The sequence below is a fragment of the Patagioenas fasciata genome, chromosome 17 (genome assembly GCF_037038585.1).
Source record: "Patagioenas fasciata isolate bPatFas1 chromosome 17, bPatFas1.hap1, whole genome shotgun sequence".
Classification (NCBI taxonomy): Eukaryota; Metazoa; Chordata; class Aves; order Columbiformes; family Columbidae; genus Patagioenas; species Patagioenas fasciata.
Window position 1 is genome coordinate 5855605 of NC_092536.1, and position 16681 is coordinate 5872285.

The window sequence follows — 16681 nt, forward strand, 5'->3', positions numbered from 1 at the left end:
TCTTCTCTTCAGAGCCAGGTGTCTCTGCCAGGGGTGGTGTGTGGGGACTCGGGCAGGAATTGGCAGCTCCAGCTGCCTCCTGGAGCTCGGCCAAGAGCTATGGGGCTGGGGGACACCTTGAGGCGCCGGGGTGCTTGGATCTCACCTCCCTGGGTTCTGTCTCTGTGTTCTAGAAATGGCTGAGCGGCACAACACCAAGCAGATCCTGAAGCTGGCCCGGGACCTTGTCTATAAAGTCCAGACTCTGATCGAAAACAAATGAAGGACGTGGGGAAGATGAGGCGTCTAGATGAAGAGCCGGGACTCCCCTTTGATGCTTCCTCCCCTTCTCCTTTTTCTCCGAGAGCCACGCCTGTGGAAATAAGGTAGTTGGACACGTGCTGCTGTCTTAACTGAAGTGCCCTCGGCTCTCCAATGGTCAGTGGTAGCTCCAGGGGTTCCGGCTCAGATCTTTGCAGCCTTCTTCAGTGACTTAACCAAAGATCTGTACAATTGCATTTTACTGCTGGGGACTTGCTTTGGAAGCGGGACCCAGGCAGTGGCTCCTTTGCCTTCCTGCAGCAGCAGGGCAGCCCATGTGGTTACCACCACAACTGCTGCAGCATCGCCAGCATCCCGGCTCGGAGCTGCCAGCTCTCCTTGGGGCCGATGGGCTGTGCAGCCTTTGTTGTGAGGAAATAAAGCTGCTGCCTTGGGCAGCCGTTCCCCGTGGCCTGGGGAAACCAGCCAGCCCCGTGAGCCTGGGCAGGCCAGGGATGCTGCCAGTACTCTGTTTCTTACTGATACATGAGGTTCTGCCAGTAACAGAGAGGGACTTTGATCACAGAAATTCCTCCTCTTTTGATCTTGTCCCTTGATGCCTAGCATCTCGTTTAGTATATATATATATTTTTTTTAGGGCTCTGTTCTCTCCCTGGGATTTTTTTGTGTTGTTTGTTACTACAATATGTGAGCACACAAGAGTTTCAGCTCTGGATGGATTTTCAGAAGAGCTCCAAATTCAGCACTGGGTTTTTCTTTCAAAACCCAGCCTCTGTAATGCTCTCTGAACACTGAAAAGTCTGGTCCTAACCTCCTCTGGGAACTCCAGACTTGATGTTTTCCTGCCTGCCTTACTCTCGCTGCTTGTGTCAGCGGTCTGGTCTCCCTGTCGTTCCTCTGTTAGGGGAGAGCTCCTCGGAAGGCAAGTGAGAGCTCCCCACTTCAGTGACCGTCCTGGCTTTCCCTCTGAAGGTGCCCGTCTGTTCCTCTGTTCATTGAAAGACCAACTGCTCAAAGCCAGACACTGCAAACAACACTTGGTGCCTGCAGGTTTTCTGTGTGCTTCTGGGGCTGCAAACCCCCGAAGTCCACCGAAAGTCTCCAGTTAGGTCTCGGTGAGCTTCTTTCACATGCCTGTGAAGAGGAAAACAGCCCGAGGTCCCTGAGTGGTCTTTGCTTTTGGAAGAAGCATTTCTGCAGCCCCTTTTCCCGCAGCAGCCCCCAGAACCTGTGGCACGAGGTGCCTCCCCAGCGGGAGAGCTGAGCTGCTGCGGCTGCGCTATGGCGGGTTTGGATTCGTTTTTCAACTCAGGTAAAACCCATAAAGGGAAAGGAGAGGTGCAGGTTGTTGGTAGGTTTGGTTCAGCCAGGGAGGGCTTTGTCCTGGCCACAGGATCCTGCCATGGATGTGTCCTTCCAGCAGCAGGAAACGCTGGGTTGTAGCTCTCGATAAGGGGACTTTCTCTCAAGTTTTGCTGCAAAAATCTGTGTTCCCCCTCCATGCAATGTGTGACGTGTGTGTGCTCTCCTCCTCCCCTCTGCAAGATAAGGCCCTGCTCTTCTCTTGCTGCTGGAGTGCTGCTTACCAGGAGGGAAAAGGGGCCCTTCCCTTCTTCTGTGGAACATCTGTGTGTGCTGTGTTTTGTATTTATTTATGGCATGTGTCAGATGTTGCTTGCGGGAAAAAAACCCCACAGATGTAAATCTGAAGGAGAGAAAACTGCTGCTTCAGGAAAGTTCTGCAGGGCGTGGGGAGGCGGTTTGCAGGTTCTGGGCGGATCAGCCCGTCTCTGCAGCCCTGGGACACAGAGGCTGCTGCTGGAGAACCCAGGGGCCGGTGGTGCCCCCTGAGCCCATGGGGAGCAGGAATGCAGAGGGGAGAGCGCTGGGGAATCTTTGACTTGTCAGAGTCCCGACAAGGAAATGTGTACCAACAACCTAGGGAATTCTTTGAAGCGATTTTGTGCATTAAACCTCCAAAGAGCGCTTGGTCTGTAGCAGCACAGCAAACAGAGGCATTTGAGCGTCACATCTGCCGGTTTGTGTGTGAATCTCTCATCTTCCCACAAAGCAGAGCGAAAAGCTCGTGCCCTCCCTGCCAGGCTGTTCCTGTCCCCTCTGGGTCCTGGGACAGGTGACAATCTGCCTGCATCTCCTTCTCCAAAGGAGATGCGTCCTCCTGATTTTGAGGGGCAAGAACCAACAGGTCAACTTCAATACAGTCTTATCAAGCAACGTTGCTGACACTTTATCTTTCAAGCTTCTGGTTTTCCTTTCTTGGTTTTCAAACAAAAACAGCCAAGAAATTCTGCACAATATTTGCTGTCTGTATCAACTGAGAGTGTCTTTGGGCCGCTCAATAGCAGTGTTTTTTGAATAACTTCTGGGAGAAAAAAGTATTTATTTATTGATTGTACATTACTGTATGTCCTTGTATACTGAAGTGTGTGAGTGTGTGTTGTTATGCAAATGGAGATATATCTTTTCAATGTTCTTTACAATATCTTGTAAATGTTTACCAGAAAATTGTGTCTATATATTATATATATATATACAGTATAGAGAGAAAATATGTGAATTAAGTGGGTTATTTTTTGAGGGGGAGAAGAAATCTTTTGCTTCTGAGAACTGTGTGGTTTCTATAGCACCTATTCCCTGATGTGCCCATATGTCCCTGTACTGTGAGAGTTGTTCTGGTTCAGCAATGGGAACCTCAGAGCAGAACCACCATTGCAAGCTCAGCTCGGCTTGACTTTAGTTCTGACTTTAAAACTGGAAAAGAAGGGAAAAAGAAAGGAGGAATGGGATGGTTAAATCTGCTAAAATTTAAGCAAAGGTTCTTGTAGTGCAGCTGTTCCTGGGCCTTCTCCTGCCTGCCTCTGCCCCTTTGCTAGATCGCCCTGATGGGAAGTGTTATTGTGGGGTTTTGACAGCGTGGATCCCCACAATGTCCCAGATCTCTGTGGATCCCCATGATGTCCCAGATCTCTTAGTCCCCGCGGTGTCCCAGATCCCTGTGAATCCCCACAATGTCTCAGATCTCTGTGGATCTCCATGGTGTCCCAGATCCCTGTGGATCCCCGCGATGTCCCAGATCCCTGTGGATCCCCGCAATGTCTCAGATCCCTGTGGGTCCCCATGATGTCCCAGAACCCTGTGGATCCCCGCAATGTCTCAGATCCCTGTGGGTCCCCATGATGTCCCAGAACCCTGTGGATCCCCGCGATGTCCCAGATCTCTGTGGATCCCCGCGATGTCTCAGATCCCTGTGCAGCCGCAGATCCACCTGTTTCCCTGGGAGGAGAAGCCCGTCGCAGGGGAATGTTGCCCATATACAGTCATCATGTCTGGCTCCTCGGGGAGGGGAATGTCTCATCCAGCAGCTCCGTGCAGCTGAAATCCGCCCCGTGCAATGGCACTGTGAGCCTGGGACGATGCTTACCCTGCTGTTCTTCGCTCTGGGGCAGCAGACGCTCCTGCACCCCCCCTGGGCGCAGGGGTTTGCGTCTTGCTCACCCCCAGCCTGTGTTCTCTGCTCTGGGTCACTCCAGAGCTGACCAAGGATGGAGCCCCCGGGCTGAGCTGCTGAATCCACAGAGCTGTGGGTTTCACACTTTGTCTTTTGTTAGAGCTGCTCAGCTCCCAGATAACCCTGGTGTGTTTAAATACAGCGAATGTTTCTGTCCTGGCCTCTTGTTCCCCTGTGGGAGCGACACAGATTCTCTTTCTGCGTTTGAGCTCTCTGCCGATGCACCCTACAAACTAACTCTTGGTATGCGTCTCTTAGCGTTACTCATGTAAACACTTCAGAAGTTCTCTTTGTTCCGAAGTGTGGGGTGTCTGTAGGAGTTTTTCTCTTACTGTGTCGAGTCTCTGAATTGCTTTGCTATTAACATTTTTTTTGTGAAGACTGAAAGGGTTTTTTTGCGTGGGAACTTCTTGCTGCCACCCTGTTCTCTTCTCGTCCAGCCTCTATGTTTTGAACATCCTTTAACACATCCAAATATACCTTCTATTTTAACCAAAGCCAGCAGTAGAAATGCAGGGATCAGCAGCCGGTGTCCCTGGTCAGTAAAAAGCAGGTCATGAGAAATGACTGTTCTTGAGGTGGTAGCTTGGAACCGTACTTCTGCTGAGCCCATCCCCAAATCCCACCTTGGAGACACAAGCCTTGTGGCAGGCTGGTTGCAGAAAGCAATTTATGGGATGAGATTCTTCTTATTCTTCTCTATTTATTTGCTTATTGTAATCTGGCTGCCTCCTTCCTCCTTCCTTTTCTTTCCCATTTACTTTGAGTAGCTGGCTCATTCTCTGCATTGGGAACCCCTGTCACAAACAGTCCTCCAAACAGACACAGGGCCAGTTTCAGGATTCTCATCACATAAGTTTGCTTTTGAAAATACAGTATCTTAAAGTGCTGCTCTCTGCTGTGGCATCGCTGTTGGGATGCTGGTGGCCTCTCAGCCCCTTCATCAGTGGGGCCAAAATGATTGTCATTTCGTCAAAACTTCTGTCCAATATTTTTCACCCCATTTGGGAATTTCCAGTAGCACCGAGCAGTTCCGGGCACATTTTCAGCATTTTACTATCACATGAGCACAAACTGATGGCGAAAGAGCACAAGTTACAGATGAAGCGACAATTTTCTAGCAATATGAAAGGGTTGTACCCCTCGCCAGAACCGGTTTTCAGAAATTCTTGTAAAAGTTTTCAGATACCCTGAAGCAGATAAAATTCCATTTACCGTTGCCTGCGATTTCAGGCACCCCGATGATCTTCACCAAAAGTCGTCATCTTTGTTGCCTTCCCTAAACTGCACGCGTGTCACTGATTCAGGCCCGTGGAGTCTTTGTGGTCCCCGGTCACACCGCATTTATGTTTATTCGTGGCAGTTGTTGTGGTGCCGTAGTGCATTTCTACAGCTTGGAGTGGTTGGATTTCTTCTAAACTTTGCCCGTATCCCGAATTTCCTGCAGAATGTATGATGTTGGAATAGCCATAGCGGTCTGTTAATACGTGTCTAATTTTAGATTAGCCGTAAGCATATTCAACCGTAAATTCCCATTCAGTAGTTTAATAACTTCCTTGTTTAAATGGATTTTGCACATGGAGGCTGAGCTGGGAGCCCAGAGACGGAGCTGCAGGTGACAGTCCCTGGTCCATGGCCGGGGGCGATGGCTCTCGTGCCACTGGCACATGATGGGTCTGTGTCCCCATCGGCTCTGCCCGTGTGGCACGTGGTGGGGACAGCGCTAAGTGCCGCTGAAGTGGGAGGTGGCTGGAGAATGGCCGCTTCCCACCAGCTTTTTTTGAAAGGGGTAAAAAGCACCATTTATATATATTTTTTTTAATTAAGTCAATGTTAAAATGTAAACTATGCACAAGATCTCAAAAAGTAAAACAACTCCACGGGAGTTTGAAGAATCGGTGTGGCTGCACTGCCGGGGAAGAGAAAGAATTGCAAATCCCGATGCTGAGACAGTAAAAGTTTTATTTTCATAACTACTTAAATTCTCAGAAATTCAGCCTGGTTTTGGAGAGTGATTCCCAGGAGCCAGGGCAGGAGGGAGCTGGTTTTCACAAACAGAACTAATGGAAACTTTTGTTGAAAATCCGACTCAGATGTGACCTTAGACCCGTGATTGTCACTGCCCCGGTGCGGGGTGCGTTCTGGAGAGCTCGGCAGGGTGGGGGGTGACGCTGGGCTGTCACCTGCTGTGACCGGCGTGGGGGTGACAGGGACCACCCTGGGACACAGGGTTATGAATGTATCTGATGTACCGGCATTAGACTTTTATTTTGCCCTACACTGAATTGCTGCTTTTACATGTTGGATGCCATTTTGGTCTCTGGGAGTTGCTCTATTTGAGCTTAATGAGCACTACAGCTTTTAATATATTTGTAGAAGTGCTGCTAATGTTCTTAGATTATTTGAATTCCACACTGTGGTATAATATCTGTTTTATATTATTTTATCCATGCTTTTGGTTTTTATGTAAACTGTTCCTTATTGTTGTTCAGAACGAAAAAATAAAGCTCTATTCTCTATGGTTAATGTATTTTCAAATCAATAAAATCTTGGTTGTTCTTTACGGCTGCGCTGTCAATGGCAAATGTGGAGCATCCTGAAAAGCAGAAACGCTGCCGAGACCAGAGGGGGGGAAGTGCTGCCCCCCAAAATGCTTTTGTCTCTGGGGGAGCAGTGGGATGCTTGGTGCTGTGTCCTTGTTTTGAGGACAGATCTCAGACCGCCTGCGGCGTGTTCCTAGAGAAACTGTTGGTAGTTTTTAACGAGCACTCAAAGCCACAGCAAAATAACTGGGCCTGGTCTGGAAAAAGCTGCTCTCGTTGCTGAATGCACCTCGGTAACTGCTCACTGGTGCCGTTAATGAAACGGCCATTCCAGGGAAGTTAATCTGTCAACCCAGAGCTGGGACACGCTGGTGATTTTCTGTATCTGTGTGTGATCCTTTGCTAACACAGATGGGGTGTGCAGAAGGCAAGCGTGAAGTGACCTTGGACTTGATCTCATCAGCTTGCCTTGGTATTTTGTGGGTGTCCCTGTAGACCTTTGAACGGGCAGCGATGTGACAGGCGGCCGCGCTTTGCTCGCTGGAGGTGTGCAGGTAACGGCAGTGGCGGGGTTTTCATTAAAAAATGCCAGGGTGATGAGAGGAGAGCTGGAGGCCGAGCTGCTGGTGGGTCCCTGCCCACAAGCGGGGCTGGCACTTGTCATCGCCGTGACCCCAGACGCTCTGTGGGTGCTCACGGGGGTCCCAGCGCTCCCCGGGGAGGTGTCACCCGTGGGAGCGGTGACAAAGCGAACCCTGACCCTGGGAGTGCTTGTCCATCAGCCACCTTAGCGATGCTGTGCTTGGCTGGTCCTGAGCAGGTTTGCGTCAGCCTGGGTGACGGGTTTTAAACAGCACCAACCAAGTTTAAATGCGTTTCTAAAAATGGGGTGGAAGTGAAAGCAAGACTGGATACTAGCTCCAGATTCCTGCCTCTACATTAAATAAAACCTGGTATTTAATTAATCCTTAATATGTTTGCTTCTTGGGGCATGTTTGTTCTAATGGCACAGCACCAGTTTTTAGTGCAGGGTAATTGATTGCCAAGGAGCTCGCAGTTAAGAATTTCAAAAGGCTGATGAAGACACTCCCCAAACACGCATAGTTTGCAAAATGTCAGGGTGGGATTCAGCCAGCCCTTGCAAATGTGTTAATTACCTGATATGAATTGGCAAGCTAATCACTAGAGGCCAAGTCCCTGACATGCAAGAGCAGCAACGCTCAGCGTTCATGGTGTGGAGAGACTGGCAAAAATCCTGCTGTTTAGATGGAAAAAAGCAAATGATCCTAAAAGTGAAATCCATTAATTTTTAACTTGGCATACTGTCTCACAACAGTAGATATCCCGAGGTTGTGCTTTGAAGCGCACTTAGGTTGGAACAGCCAGTGACGTTTCCATAGGAATTGCCGCATCCTGACAGCGGAGAAAACAAGCACCTGCAAAGCAGCTCCCGAGCGGTACGGATGTTCTGTCCGCTGCAGGATGAGGACCCGTTCCCAGTGCTGAGCACCGGGCTGCAAACGCGGGCATTTCACCAATGCCGGACGGTGCTGGCAGCCCTGGGATTTGCCGTGGTCCATTTGGATCTTCTGCTGCCAGTCTGAGCCCTTCGGCTGCCCGTGTGAATGCGGCAACTGCAGCTGACAAACCCATTTGCCGTGGCACATCCCCAGGGCAGCCGGTGATGGTGGCTGATGGGGTCGGGGCAGCCGAGGGCCGTGCTGGTGACCGCGGCTCCGTTCTGGTCCCAGCCACCCCCCCAGCCCCGCAGAGCCTGGGCCGTGGCCGCAGCAGCCGGGAAGGACCAGGAGTACTTATAGCACATCGTTAACATGCGTGAGTGAACACGTCAAATCTCAGCACAAACAAAGCACTTCCAGTCTAAACATCTACTCCTGTTGAGGTCTGCTCTGGCCTGTTAACACCTCTGGCTACACATCAAGGTGTTGTAACATGTATTTCAGAGGTGCCTTTTTTCTCAGGAAAATAAAGCCTGGCTAGAAAGGCTTAACCACACCTGGGTGAGCAATACCTGGGCAAGGCCTTTGCACAGCCCAGTTTGCACCAGTACAGCACAGTTTGCACAGACACCAGTAACTCATCTTGGTCCCGAGAGCTGTGCAACAGGGATGGGCTTTGCCAGCTCAGAATTTGGAGTCTCCTTTTGCTTGACTGATGCATGGTGGCTGTGATGGAGCAATTCCTGCTCTGGTATTTCCCATGGATGTACCTCACAGCCATGAAAAACAAGCTCAGATACAGAAGCCAAAGGAGTAGGGATTTAAGCTGTTTCTTAAGGACAAGGAAGTCAAGTGCTTTATCCTGGAGCACTTCTCAGAAAGTGAAAGCATTTCTGCAGCACTTTTATCTGCTGTGTTAGAATGATATTTATCAGAAGGCTCTGAACTATGATAATGCACAAACTGAGATGATCTGTGCTGGTTTAGACAGAATTAACTGCATTTGCCAAGCAGCTTCCTGGAGTTCAGTGAGGCTGTTGGAGAACAAGATGCTTTCATCGCTGCGAGGGGGTTTTGGGGCTCAGTGCATGGTCTGTGGTTTAGTGACTGAGCCGGCTGTTGGGTGAAGAAGTTTATTTGAGCTTTTATTAGTTCAGCAAATGGAACAAAGACACTCGCCTTTATCACTTTGACTCACAACGTGTTGTTGTTGGCTGAGTTACAGGAGCGCGAGCTGAAATCTGAGTCACCCTTCTGCTGGGGAAAACAAAAACAGACTCCCAGGAAATCTGCCTCCCTTTGTTCCCACCACAGTCCCCCCACGTCTGACCATGTGCCGTGTGCTGATAGCGCAGGGTGGGTCCCGACCGGGACCGTGTCCTCACCCCAATCAGGGAGGCAAAACCGCCAGGGATTATATAATTGACAAAAAGTTCCACACCCACTGATTTTTTCGCTCTGATGCAATGAAACCTCCACTCTAGTGTGACTGAACAACTCCTTCCAGCTGAAGAGCATTATACGCACAAATTTGATGCCCAGTTATCCTTTTTTTGTCAAGGATTTTTGGCTATAGCTGCTTTCAGCAGCTGAGATTTAACAACCTCTGCTTTGCTGAATTTCTCCTTTCTGGAGGAAGAAGCATTTTGTGGATACTGAAGGTATTTTATATATATATATATATATACACACATATATATGTCTGTGCACCCATCACAGGGGTGATTCCTGTTGGGGGCTGCTCAGTGCCCTGGCAGAGCTCAGCCCTCGCAAGGGCATGGATGATGGTTGAAGGCAGCAGCTGACATTGTGCTGTGTTTTCCAGACTCCTCCCTTTCCATCAGGACTCTCTGGGCTGTGTTCCTTGTGCCAGCCCTGCCCCTGGTTAAATCAGGAGTGGAACATGGTGGGGAGAGAGAAGAGCTGTGCCAGATGGTTTTGGCTTTCATAAGAACACATTGTGGGGGGTTGTAAGACAGGACACCAAAATGCTTCACTGCTTAGGGCCAGAGCAATTCATACCCCTGTGGGGCTGAGAAGAGCAAATAAATGTTCTCCAGATCCAATGAATTGTTTTGCATACATCTCCAGCTCTTGCGAACAGGAGCAACTGGCTTGGCAGGAAGAGATGGAAATGGTTGATGGCTGGGACAAAGGAGGGAATTTTGCCATTGCAGCCAGCGAGGCTGGGCTGAGCCCGGCTGCTGTGACAGCAGAGGTGGCGCAGGAGCAGACTTTCATCCCCGCGAAGGCAGAATTCCAGCTGCTGTTATGAAGCAGTAAAGGTGTTTCCCTGGGATTTCCCCACCAGCTGCTGTGGCCTGACCTGAGGTTTGCAGGGGTGTAGCGCAGCAGTCTGGCAGTCGCTTCGTGTGCCATATGCAATTAACCCATTTCTCCACTGTAGGGCACTGAGAGCCTGTGCCAGAGGAAGCACATCACCCAAGCAGCCTTGCTGTTATTCACTGGTTTATGCAATTTTTAGTTTGATTCTGAAAAGGTCCCACCCTGGAAGTTAATTGTATGGTAAAGAGGATGAACAGTGGCATCACCCATCTGAGAAGCGGAGCTGCTTGTAAACTGGTGCACTGGCCTAGCAGAGCCTTTTGTTGGTTTGACGGCAAATAATGTGTTTTAAGCACATTCACAGATAAGGGGCCTGTCTTTTTTTCCCAAGTACAAGCACTCCTTTGCTGTTAATTGTCCGCATATCATCGCACTGATGGTTCTGGTGATATCATAAACCAAAGGTTCAAAGCTCAAATGTCTGTGTGAGATGGGTCTAGCAGTGCCTGTTTGCTAGTGCCATCTACACCGCAGGGTGGAATTACAGCTCTAATTTATATACATGGGGTGACAGAACAGGACTCTGGATTTAACTCTGCCCCTAGATTGCAGCTGAGTCCAACACTTGCTGATCAGCAGAGTGGGAGAACGAAGCATGCAGGGTCTTGGGTGGGGATAAAGCATGGGGGAAAGAAACCCCTCCTGGAGGCAGGGCGGCTTGTCACACGTTGGTCCTGTGCTTGCCCAAGGGAGCTGCAGAGGTGGGGTGGCAGTGGGTGGTGATGGGTGGCAATGGGTGGCAGTGGGTTGTGGTGGGTGGCAGGGGGTAGCAATGGATGGCAGTGGATGGTGATGGGTGGTGATGGGTGGCAGGGGGTGGTGATGGGTGGCGATGGGTGGCAGGGGGTGGCGGGAGGTGGCTACAGCAGCAGAGCCAGTCCCACATTTCCCTGCTCTGTGCTGGACCCGCACCACAGCCATTCCCTTTCCCATGCAGCTGGGATGTCCCCAGGGCAGCAGGGCTGCGGGAGGTGAGGATACATCCCTGCAGTTCTGCGCTGGGGGCTGGTTGGGACCTGCACTCCTGCATCCCCCCACAGGTGCAGCTGCTGCCTCTGGCCTGTCAGGGCTTGAAGCATCAAGAGTATTTGTGGCTGCTTTGAAGCTCCCAGGTCCCATCTCCTTGGGCATTTGCAAAGACACACACTGAGGTTCCTCCTCAGACAGTGGGAAATGAGGCAACAGCTTCTTGGGAACGCATTTGCTCCTCTTGAAGTCGCCCATTTGAATGCAGCCTCCCCAGGCCACGCAGCCTCAGGAGCCTGGCGCAGCCAGTTCTCTCGTGTCTGGCTGTGTCGCCACTTGTAGATGGTTTTGTGGAGGGTGCTGCCATTACAGCGGCTCCTGAATAACTAATCAGACGATTTTGTTGTTTCACATTACTTGCCGAAAGCCCCATGTGCCAGAGGAGGGGTTCCCAAGCCAAGGGTGGAAGAAGAACCACTTCAAAGAGGTGGAAGAAGCAGTAACACCCTCTTTGCAGAGGCACTGGCTGGATCACCTGCTCCCACAGGGACAGGTACCGGTCGCCAGCAGCAGCCGGAGCTGCAGGGTGGGTGCTGGTGCAGAGGTGATGGCTGTCGGGGGGGCACAGCTGGATGAGGGGATGGGTTATGTCTCGGTTTCTGGAAAAGAAAAAGGCAAATGAGTCACAGAATTGGGATCCCTTTGTGTGTGGTGAAGATACAAGGATTGCTAAGATGGGTAAAACATGCATTACCCTGATGTTGGAGCAAGGGGGGTCTGTGGGAAACGGATGTTAATCTAAATGGGCTGTGGGCGTACACAACATGGGAGGGTACAGGAGGTGAGGTGCGCTCCTCTGCTCGTGTGGCTGCTGCAGAGCTGGATGCTTTTGCTGCTGAAGCCTGCCCGCTGGCCCCATCCACGCACCTGCCGGGGCAGACGCTGTGCACAGCTGAGGGACACCGGGGAAGTGTCACCTCCCTCTTGCAGCGCGGGAATGGGCCACAGAGGGATCAGCCAGCTGGGTTTGCTCAGGAGCCCCAGCACCCACAAAAGGGAAGATTTCAATAGGCTCCCTTGAGGGTTTGTTAATGGCAGATCAGTAATTTCCCCACTGATGGTGGGGACAGGGGACCTGCTGCCCAACCTCACCAGGTCCCACCGAGAGCTTGGGGGGGATGTGGAACTGCCCTGTCCCTGTGCCACAGCGGTGTCCCTGCGGTCCCCCTGCCACAGCGTGGGCACTGTCCATCCCGAGGCATGAGTCTCTGTGCCAGCCGTGCCGTGGGAGCGACTTTGGACTCCTCTGTCACAAGAAGCCACACCTTGTCTGATGACAAAAAGCAGGATTTGGGGCATTTGAATTACTGCAACCGTGGCACAGCCTTGCAGATGGGCACCGAGGTGCCCATGGACACATACTGTGACTCAAGTGCCATTCCCTGGGGGGATGTCTGGCTGAGGAGGAATGTCCCCCCCTGTAGAGATGTGCACCCGGGCTGGGCTCCTGCATCTTCCAGGCAGCCATATGAGCAGGGAGGCTCTTGCAGGGTCCCTCTCTACAACCCTGAACCTGAACCACGGTGGCAGAAAGGGGTGACCTCGTCAGTGTTTATAAGTATGTAAAGGGTGAGTGTCAGGAAGATGGAGCCAGGCTCTTCTCGGTGACAACCAATGATAGGACAAGGGGCAATGGGTGTAAACTGGAACACAAGAGGTTCCATTTAAATTTGAGAAGAAACTTCTGCACAGTGAGGGTGATGGAGCACTGGAACAGGCTGCAGGGAGGTTGTGGGGTCTCCTTCTCTGGGGACATTCAAAACCTGCCTGGACGCCTTCCTGTGCAATCTCATCTGGGTGTTCCTGCTCCGGCGGGGGGATTGGACTGGGTGAGCTTTAGAGATCCCTTCCAATGTCTGACATTCTGTGATTCTGTGAATGCTCGTGCTGTCCAGGGTGCCCCTCACCCAGCACGGAGGCGGGGCGATGGGATTGGCACCGCTGGCCGCCGGCCAGGGCCTGGACGCGAACCCACGACCCCCGCGCCGCGCCCCGGTGCCAGCGAGAGGCAGGTGGAAGGGGAGGAGCCAACCGCCCAAGGCCCGCCGGGCTGCGCCTGCGAGGCCCCGCCCACCCCGGCGGAGCCGCGCGGTCGCCATGGCAACAGAGGCGCTTCCCGCGGGGCCGGGCCGGGCCGCGCTGCGCTCCTGGCGCCGGGGCGAAGGGCCGGGCCCGCCCCGCGGCTGGGCCGAGCGGCGCCGGCGGTGCCGGGGCGCGGCGGGACCCGGGGCGGAGCACCCCGGCGCTGGGCCCGCCCTCCCCCTGCCCTCCTCAGCCCTCCCGCTGCCCCCGGCAGCCCCTCGCCCCGGGCAGCGCGGAGGGGCGGCCCCCCGCTCCGCCCCGCCCCCGGGTGGGGGTGTCCGGCCGTGCCCGGTTGCTGATCACCTCAGCCGGGCCAGGCCGCTGGGGCTCCGCCGTAATCAAACTTACTTAGTGACTTCCCCGTTGTGGCGGAGCCAGCACCGTCCCGGCGGCGGCTCCTTTGAGGAACGAGCCGGTGCCCTGGCAGGGTAAGTGCCGGCCCTGAGTCCCCGGTGAGGGGCGCGGAATTGCGCCGGGGGCGGCGGGACAAAGGCGGCTTGGCCCGGGCAGGCACCGGGCGGGTCCGGTTCATTCACCGGCACCTTGGGGTGAGAACCAGCGCCCCGGGCCCCCCCCCCCCTCCGCTTCCCCCGGGCCGGCTACGAGGGCTTTGCCCTCGTAGCCGGCCCGGGGGAAGCGGAGGGGGGGGGGGGGGGGGGGGGGGGGCCGGGGCAGACACGCGAATTTTGGGGACAAACTCCCCTGGGTGCTCTTGAGGTGGCCTCGCTGCTGCTTTTTCACTGCGTCAGAACCAAGGGCGAGGGGAGAAAGTTGGGTTTTCGTGTGCGTGTGTGCGCGCTCCGAGTGAAAAGAAAAAAGGGAAAATAAAAAGCCCTTCGTGCTTTTAACCGAATGTCTATTTATTTTTTTTTTTTTTGCGGTTATAGGTAGTTTGGCGGTGATTTTGATGGCTCATGGGGTGTATTGGTGTGCTGGCGAGCACTGCAGATTAGAGCCTTATTTTGTAATCCTAGATGACTTTTGTAAGCGTTGCAATTATCTGTTCCCCCCGCACCCCCGCCCCGGATTAGGGATGATAATGTGCTTGGCGTTCTTAACCATACAAATAAAGATCCCCCCCGCAGCTCCAGCCGTGCCCAGAACAGCAGTTTGCAAGAGGGACAAGTGCGGTATGTGACTCTCTTACTCCTTGGACTTTAGGAAATGTATTTGCTCTCTAGAGTTAGTTTTAAGCGCCAGTTTAAGGTCATCGTGCTGGTTCTTTTCAATTGCGGATGCACGTACCTTGTTGGTATATCAGCCCGTGCGTGTTTTTTATTGTAGAAGCACGTCAGACGTTTGGGTGGGCAGATTTGCGTTGCTCTCTTTTGTTATGCAACTCGTTTCTCCACTTCTCTTCCCAAATTCCAAGTGTAAGTGATTTATGTGTGGACGGAGGGATGTGGAGTTCTGCTTAGTTGATCCGAAAGATCACACAAAGGTCAGTTCCCAATTCCCTGAATTTCCAGGGAGTTCTGTGTGTGGATTTGTGAGGGATCAAAATTGGGATCCTCAAAGGGTGAAGCTAATCTGGGAAATCACTTTATTTCCTGTGTGGTGTTACGTGGAGTAAAAAGCTTTGCCTTCCTGAGTCTGTTTGCAGCGTTGTTACTTTTCTTGCATTTCTCCCATCTGAAGGGAGCAGATTAATCTTGTGGATTCAGGTATTGACTTGACTTCTATTTCTGTGGCGTAATCCCTGTGATTTTGATTTGTGTGTGAGGAATGGGATTAAGGGAAATCGCACTTGGCAGATGGCAGAGCTCTCCTATACCATTAGGAGCTATCGTAACCTTCTATTATGCCTACAGCTTTGATTCTTCAGAGTTTAGTAATATAATTCTACTCACAATAAAGTATTGCTCACAATAAAATACTGGTACTGCATTAAAGGAATTGCAGAATATAGCAGCTGATATTTTGACAAAACTGATGCTTTATTCCATTGTGGTAATTGCAGGCAATTTTCATGGTAGGCTGGAGAGGTAAACTATGTTTCCAGGGTAACCGTGAAGTTGTTTAGCTGCTTCGGAGGTACTTTTTGCCAGAACTGAAGGTTGTTGGTATTTTCTTTTCCTTGTCTCCCTTCCATAAATTAGGAGGTTTTGCATCTTTGTAATGACAATATGAAAATACTGTTTTTCTTTGGGGTTTTTTTGGTGCCATTTTTAGGGAGTGGTAGGGAAGCAGACTATATATGGCAGAAATGCTAATGTAGTTGCTTGGTGGCTTAATTCAGGTGAAGATTTCCCTTCCTCCCTCCCCCAATCTTTCAAGAGTTTATAAACATATTTTTCTTTTCTTGGGATAGTATTTTCTTCACTGTATGCTATGGCTGTTTCAGCAAAAGTAGTCAAGCATATTTATTAGGAAGTAAATCTATGAAGTCTTTCTACTTCAGAATAAATAAAGAGGTAGGAATCCTATTTAAACAGAAGACACAGCCTGCAATTCACATTTGATAGGCGAGTAGTTTGAACACACACTTGTAAACTTCAGTCTGTTCTCTTTCAGACAGCGCTCTGAACTAATTCTAAACTGTTTCTTTTCCAGTATATGTGACAGAACAAAGTGACTCTAGACTGTCTAGTATGGAAAGTCCCTGGAAAAAGTCAAAATCTGGGACTGTTTTCTGAGTCAAATACTTGCATTTATCATTTTTACTATCTCATTTTATGTGTGGCAGTAAACGACGTGAATGTCCCGGTTTGTGCTCACGCTGCAGTTCAGAGCCTGCCTGTCATACGGCTTGAGGAGAAAGGGCAGAAAAGCCCTTTCTGTGTTGCTCCTGACCTGGCTCTCGACTGGATACCAGTGGATGAGGAAAACTGTAATGTTTGATGATTAAACCGTTTGTTGCCTCTGACCAGTGCCATTCTGGAAGCTATGTGTGGTGATGATTTATGATTGTTTTTTTAAATACTGTTTCCAAACGTGTAGCACCGTCATCCTGGATTATAATTGAGCCCCTTATGTGTCTGCAGACTCCCTTGACAATAATAAAATGCTTCTGGGGTGCCTGATTTCTCCCAAAGAGAGGAAAAAAGAATCAGTTACAACTTGGAAGTAGATTTTATTGAAAGAATTTCAGACTCCAACATCTATGCTTGAAAAGTTTCCCAACCCTTACCGCTCCGTGGACCAAAGGTAAAATGTAGACCTCATGTGCAAGAAGCAGAGCTTGGGTGTTCCACCTCAGGAGCCCTTGCATGGCTCTGGGGTTCTCTTGGGTGTTGTCCTGGACTCTGCTCTGTTCAGTGCTCCTGTTTCTCTGGCTACCAGATAATTTTGAAACCAGTCCTGTCACCTCCCTTCCCTTTCACACATGGTTGGGTACTGTAAAGTAAAAAAAATGAGCTCGCTCTTCATGGTGAAGAATGTGGTGCTGCCTTGGCTGCCTGGTCCCTTCCTCAGGATTAGTCTTGGTTTGATCT

At 51.2% G+C, this 16681-nt stretch overlaps 2 protein-coding genes across 9 annotated transcripts in view; both read left to right on the forward strand.

Annotated features, from left to right (window-relative positions):
• The window catches only part of SGSM1 (small G protein signaling modulator 1), a 37706-nt gene extending 31403 nt beyond the window's left edge, over positions 1-6303 (forward strand). For all 6 annotated transcript variants that reach the window (XM_071816165.1, XM_071816166.1, XM_065851869.2 and 3 more), the window contains one exon: positions 174-6303. In XM_071816165.1, the coding sequence (XP_071672266.1) occupies positions 174-262 (89 nt within the window). In that variant the 3' untranslated portion in view covers positions 263-6303. The remainder of the gene's footprint in view (positions 1-173) is intronic.
• Positions 6304-13443: 7140 nt separating this feature from the next.
• The window catches only part of KIAA1671 (KIAA1671 ortholog), a 66974-nt gene continuing 63736 nt past the window's right edge, over positions 13444-16681 (forward strand). Inside the window, exons 1-2 of one of the 3 annotated variants that reach the window (XM_071816163.1) lie at positions 13445-13675; positions 14333-14377. The gene's annotated coding sequence lies outside the window, so the exon portion shown is untranslated. Of the gene's footprint in view, positions 13676-14332; positions 14378-16681 lie in introns of all 3 variants that reach the window. The other 2 variants (XM_071816164.1, XM_065851863.2) reach the window with 2 other exon arrangements.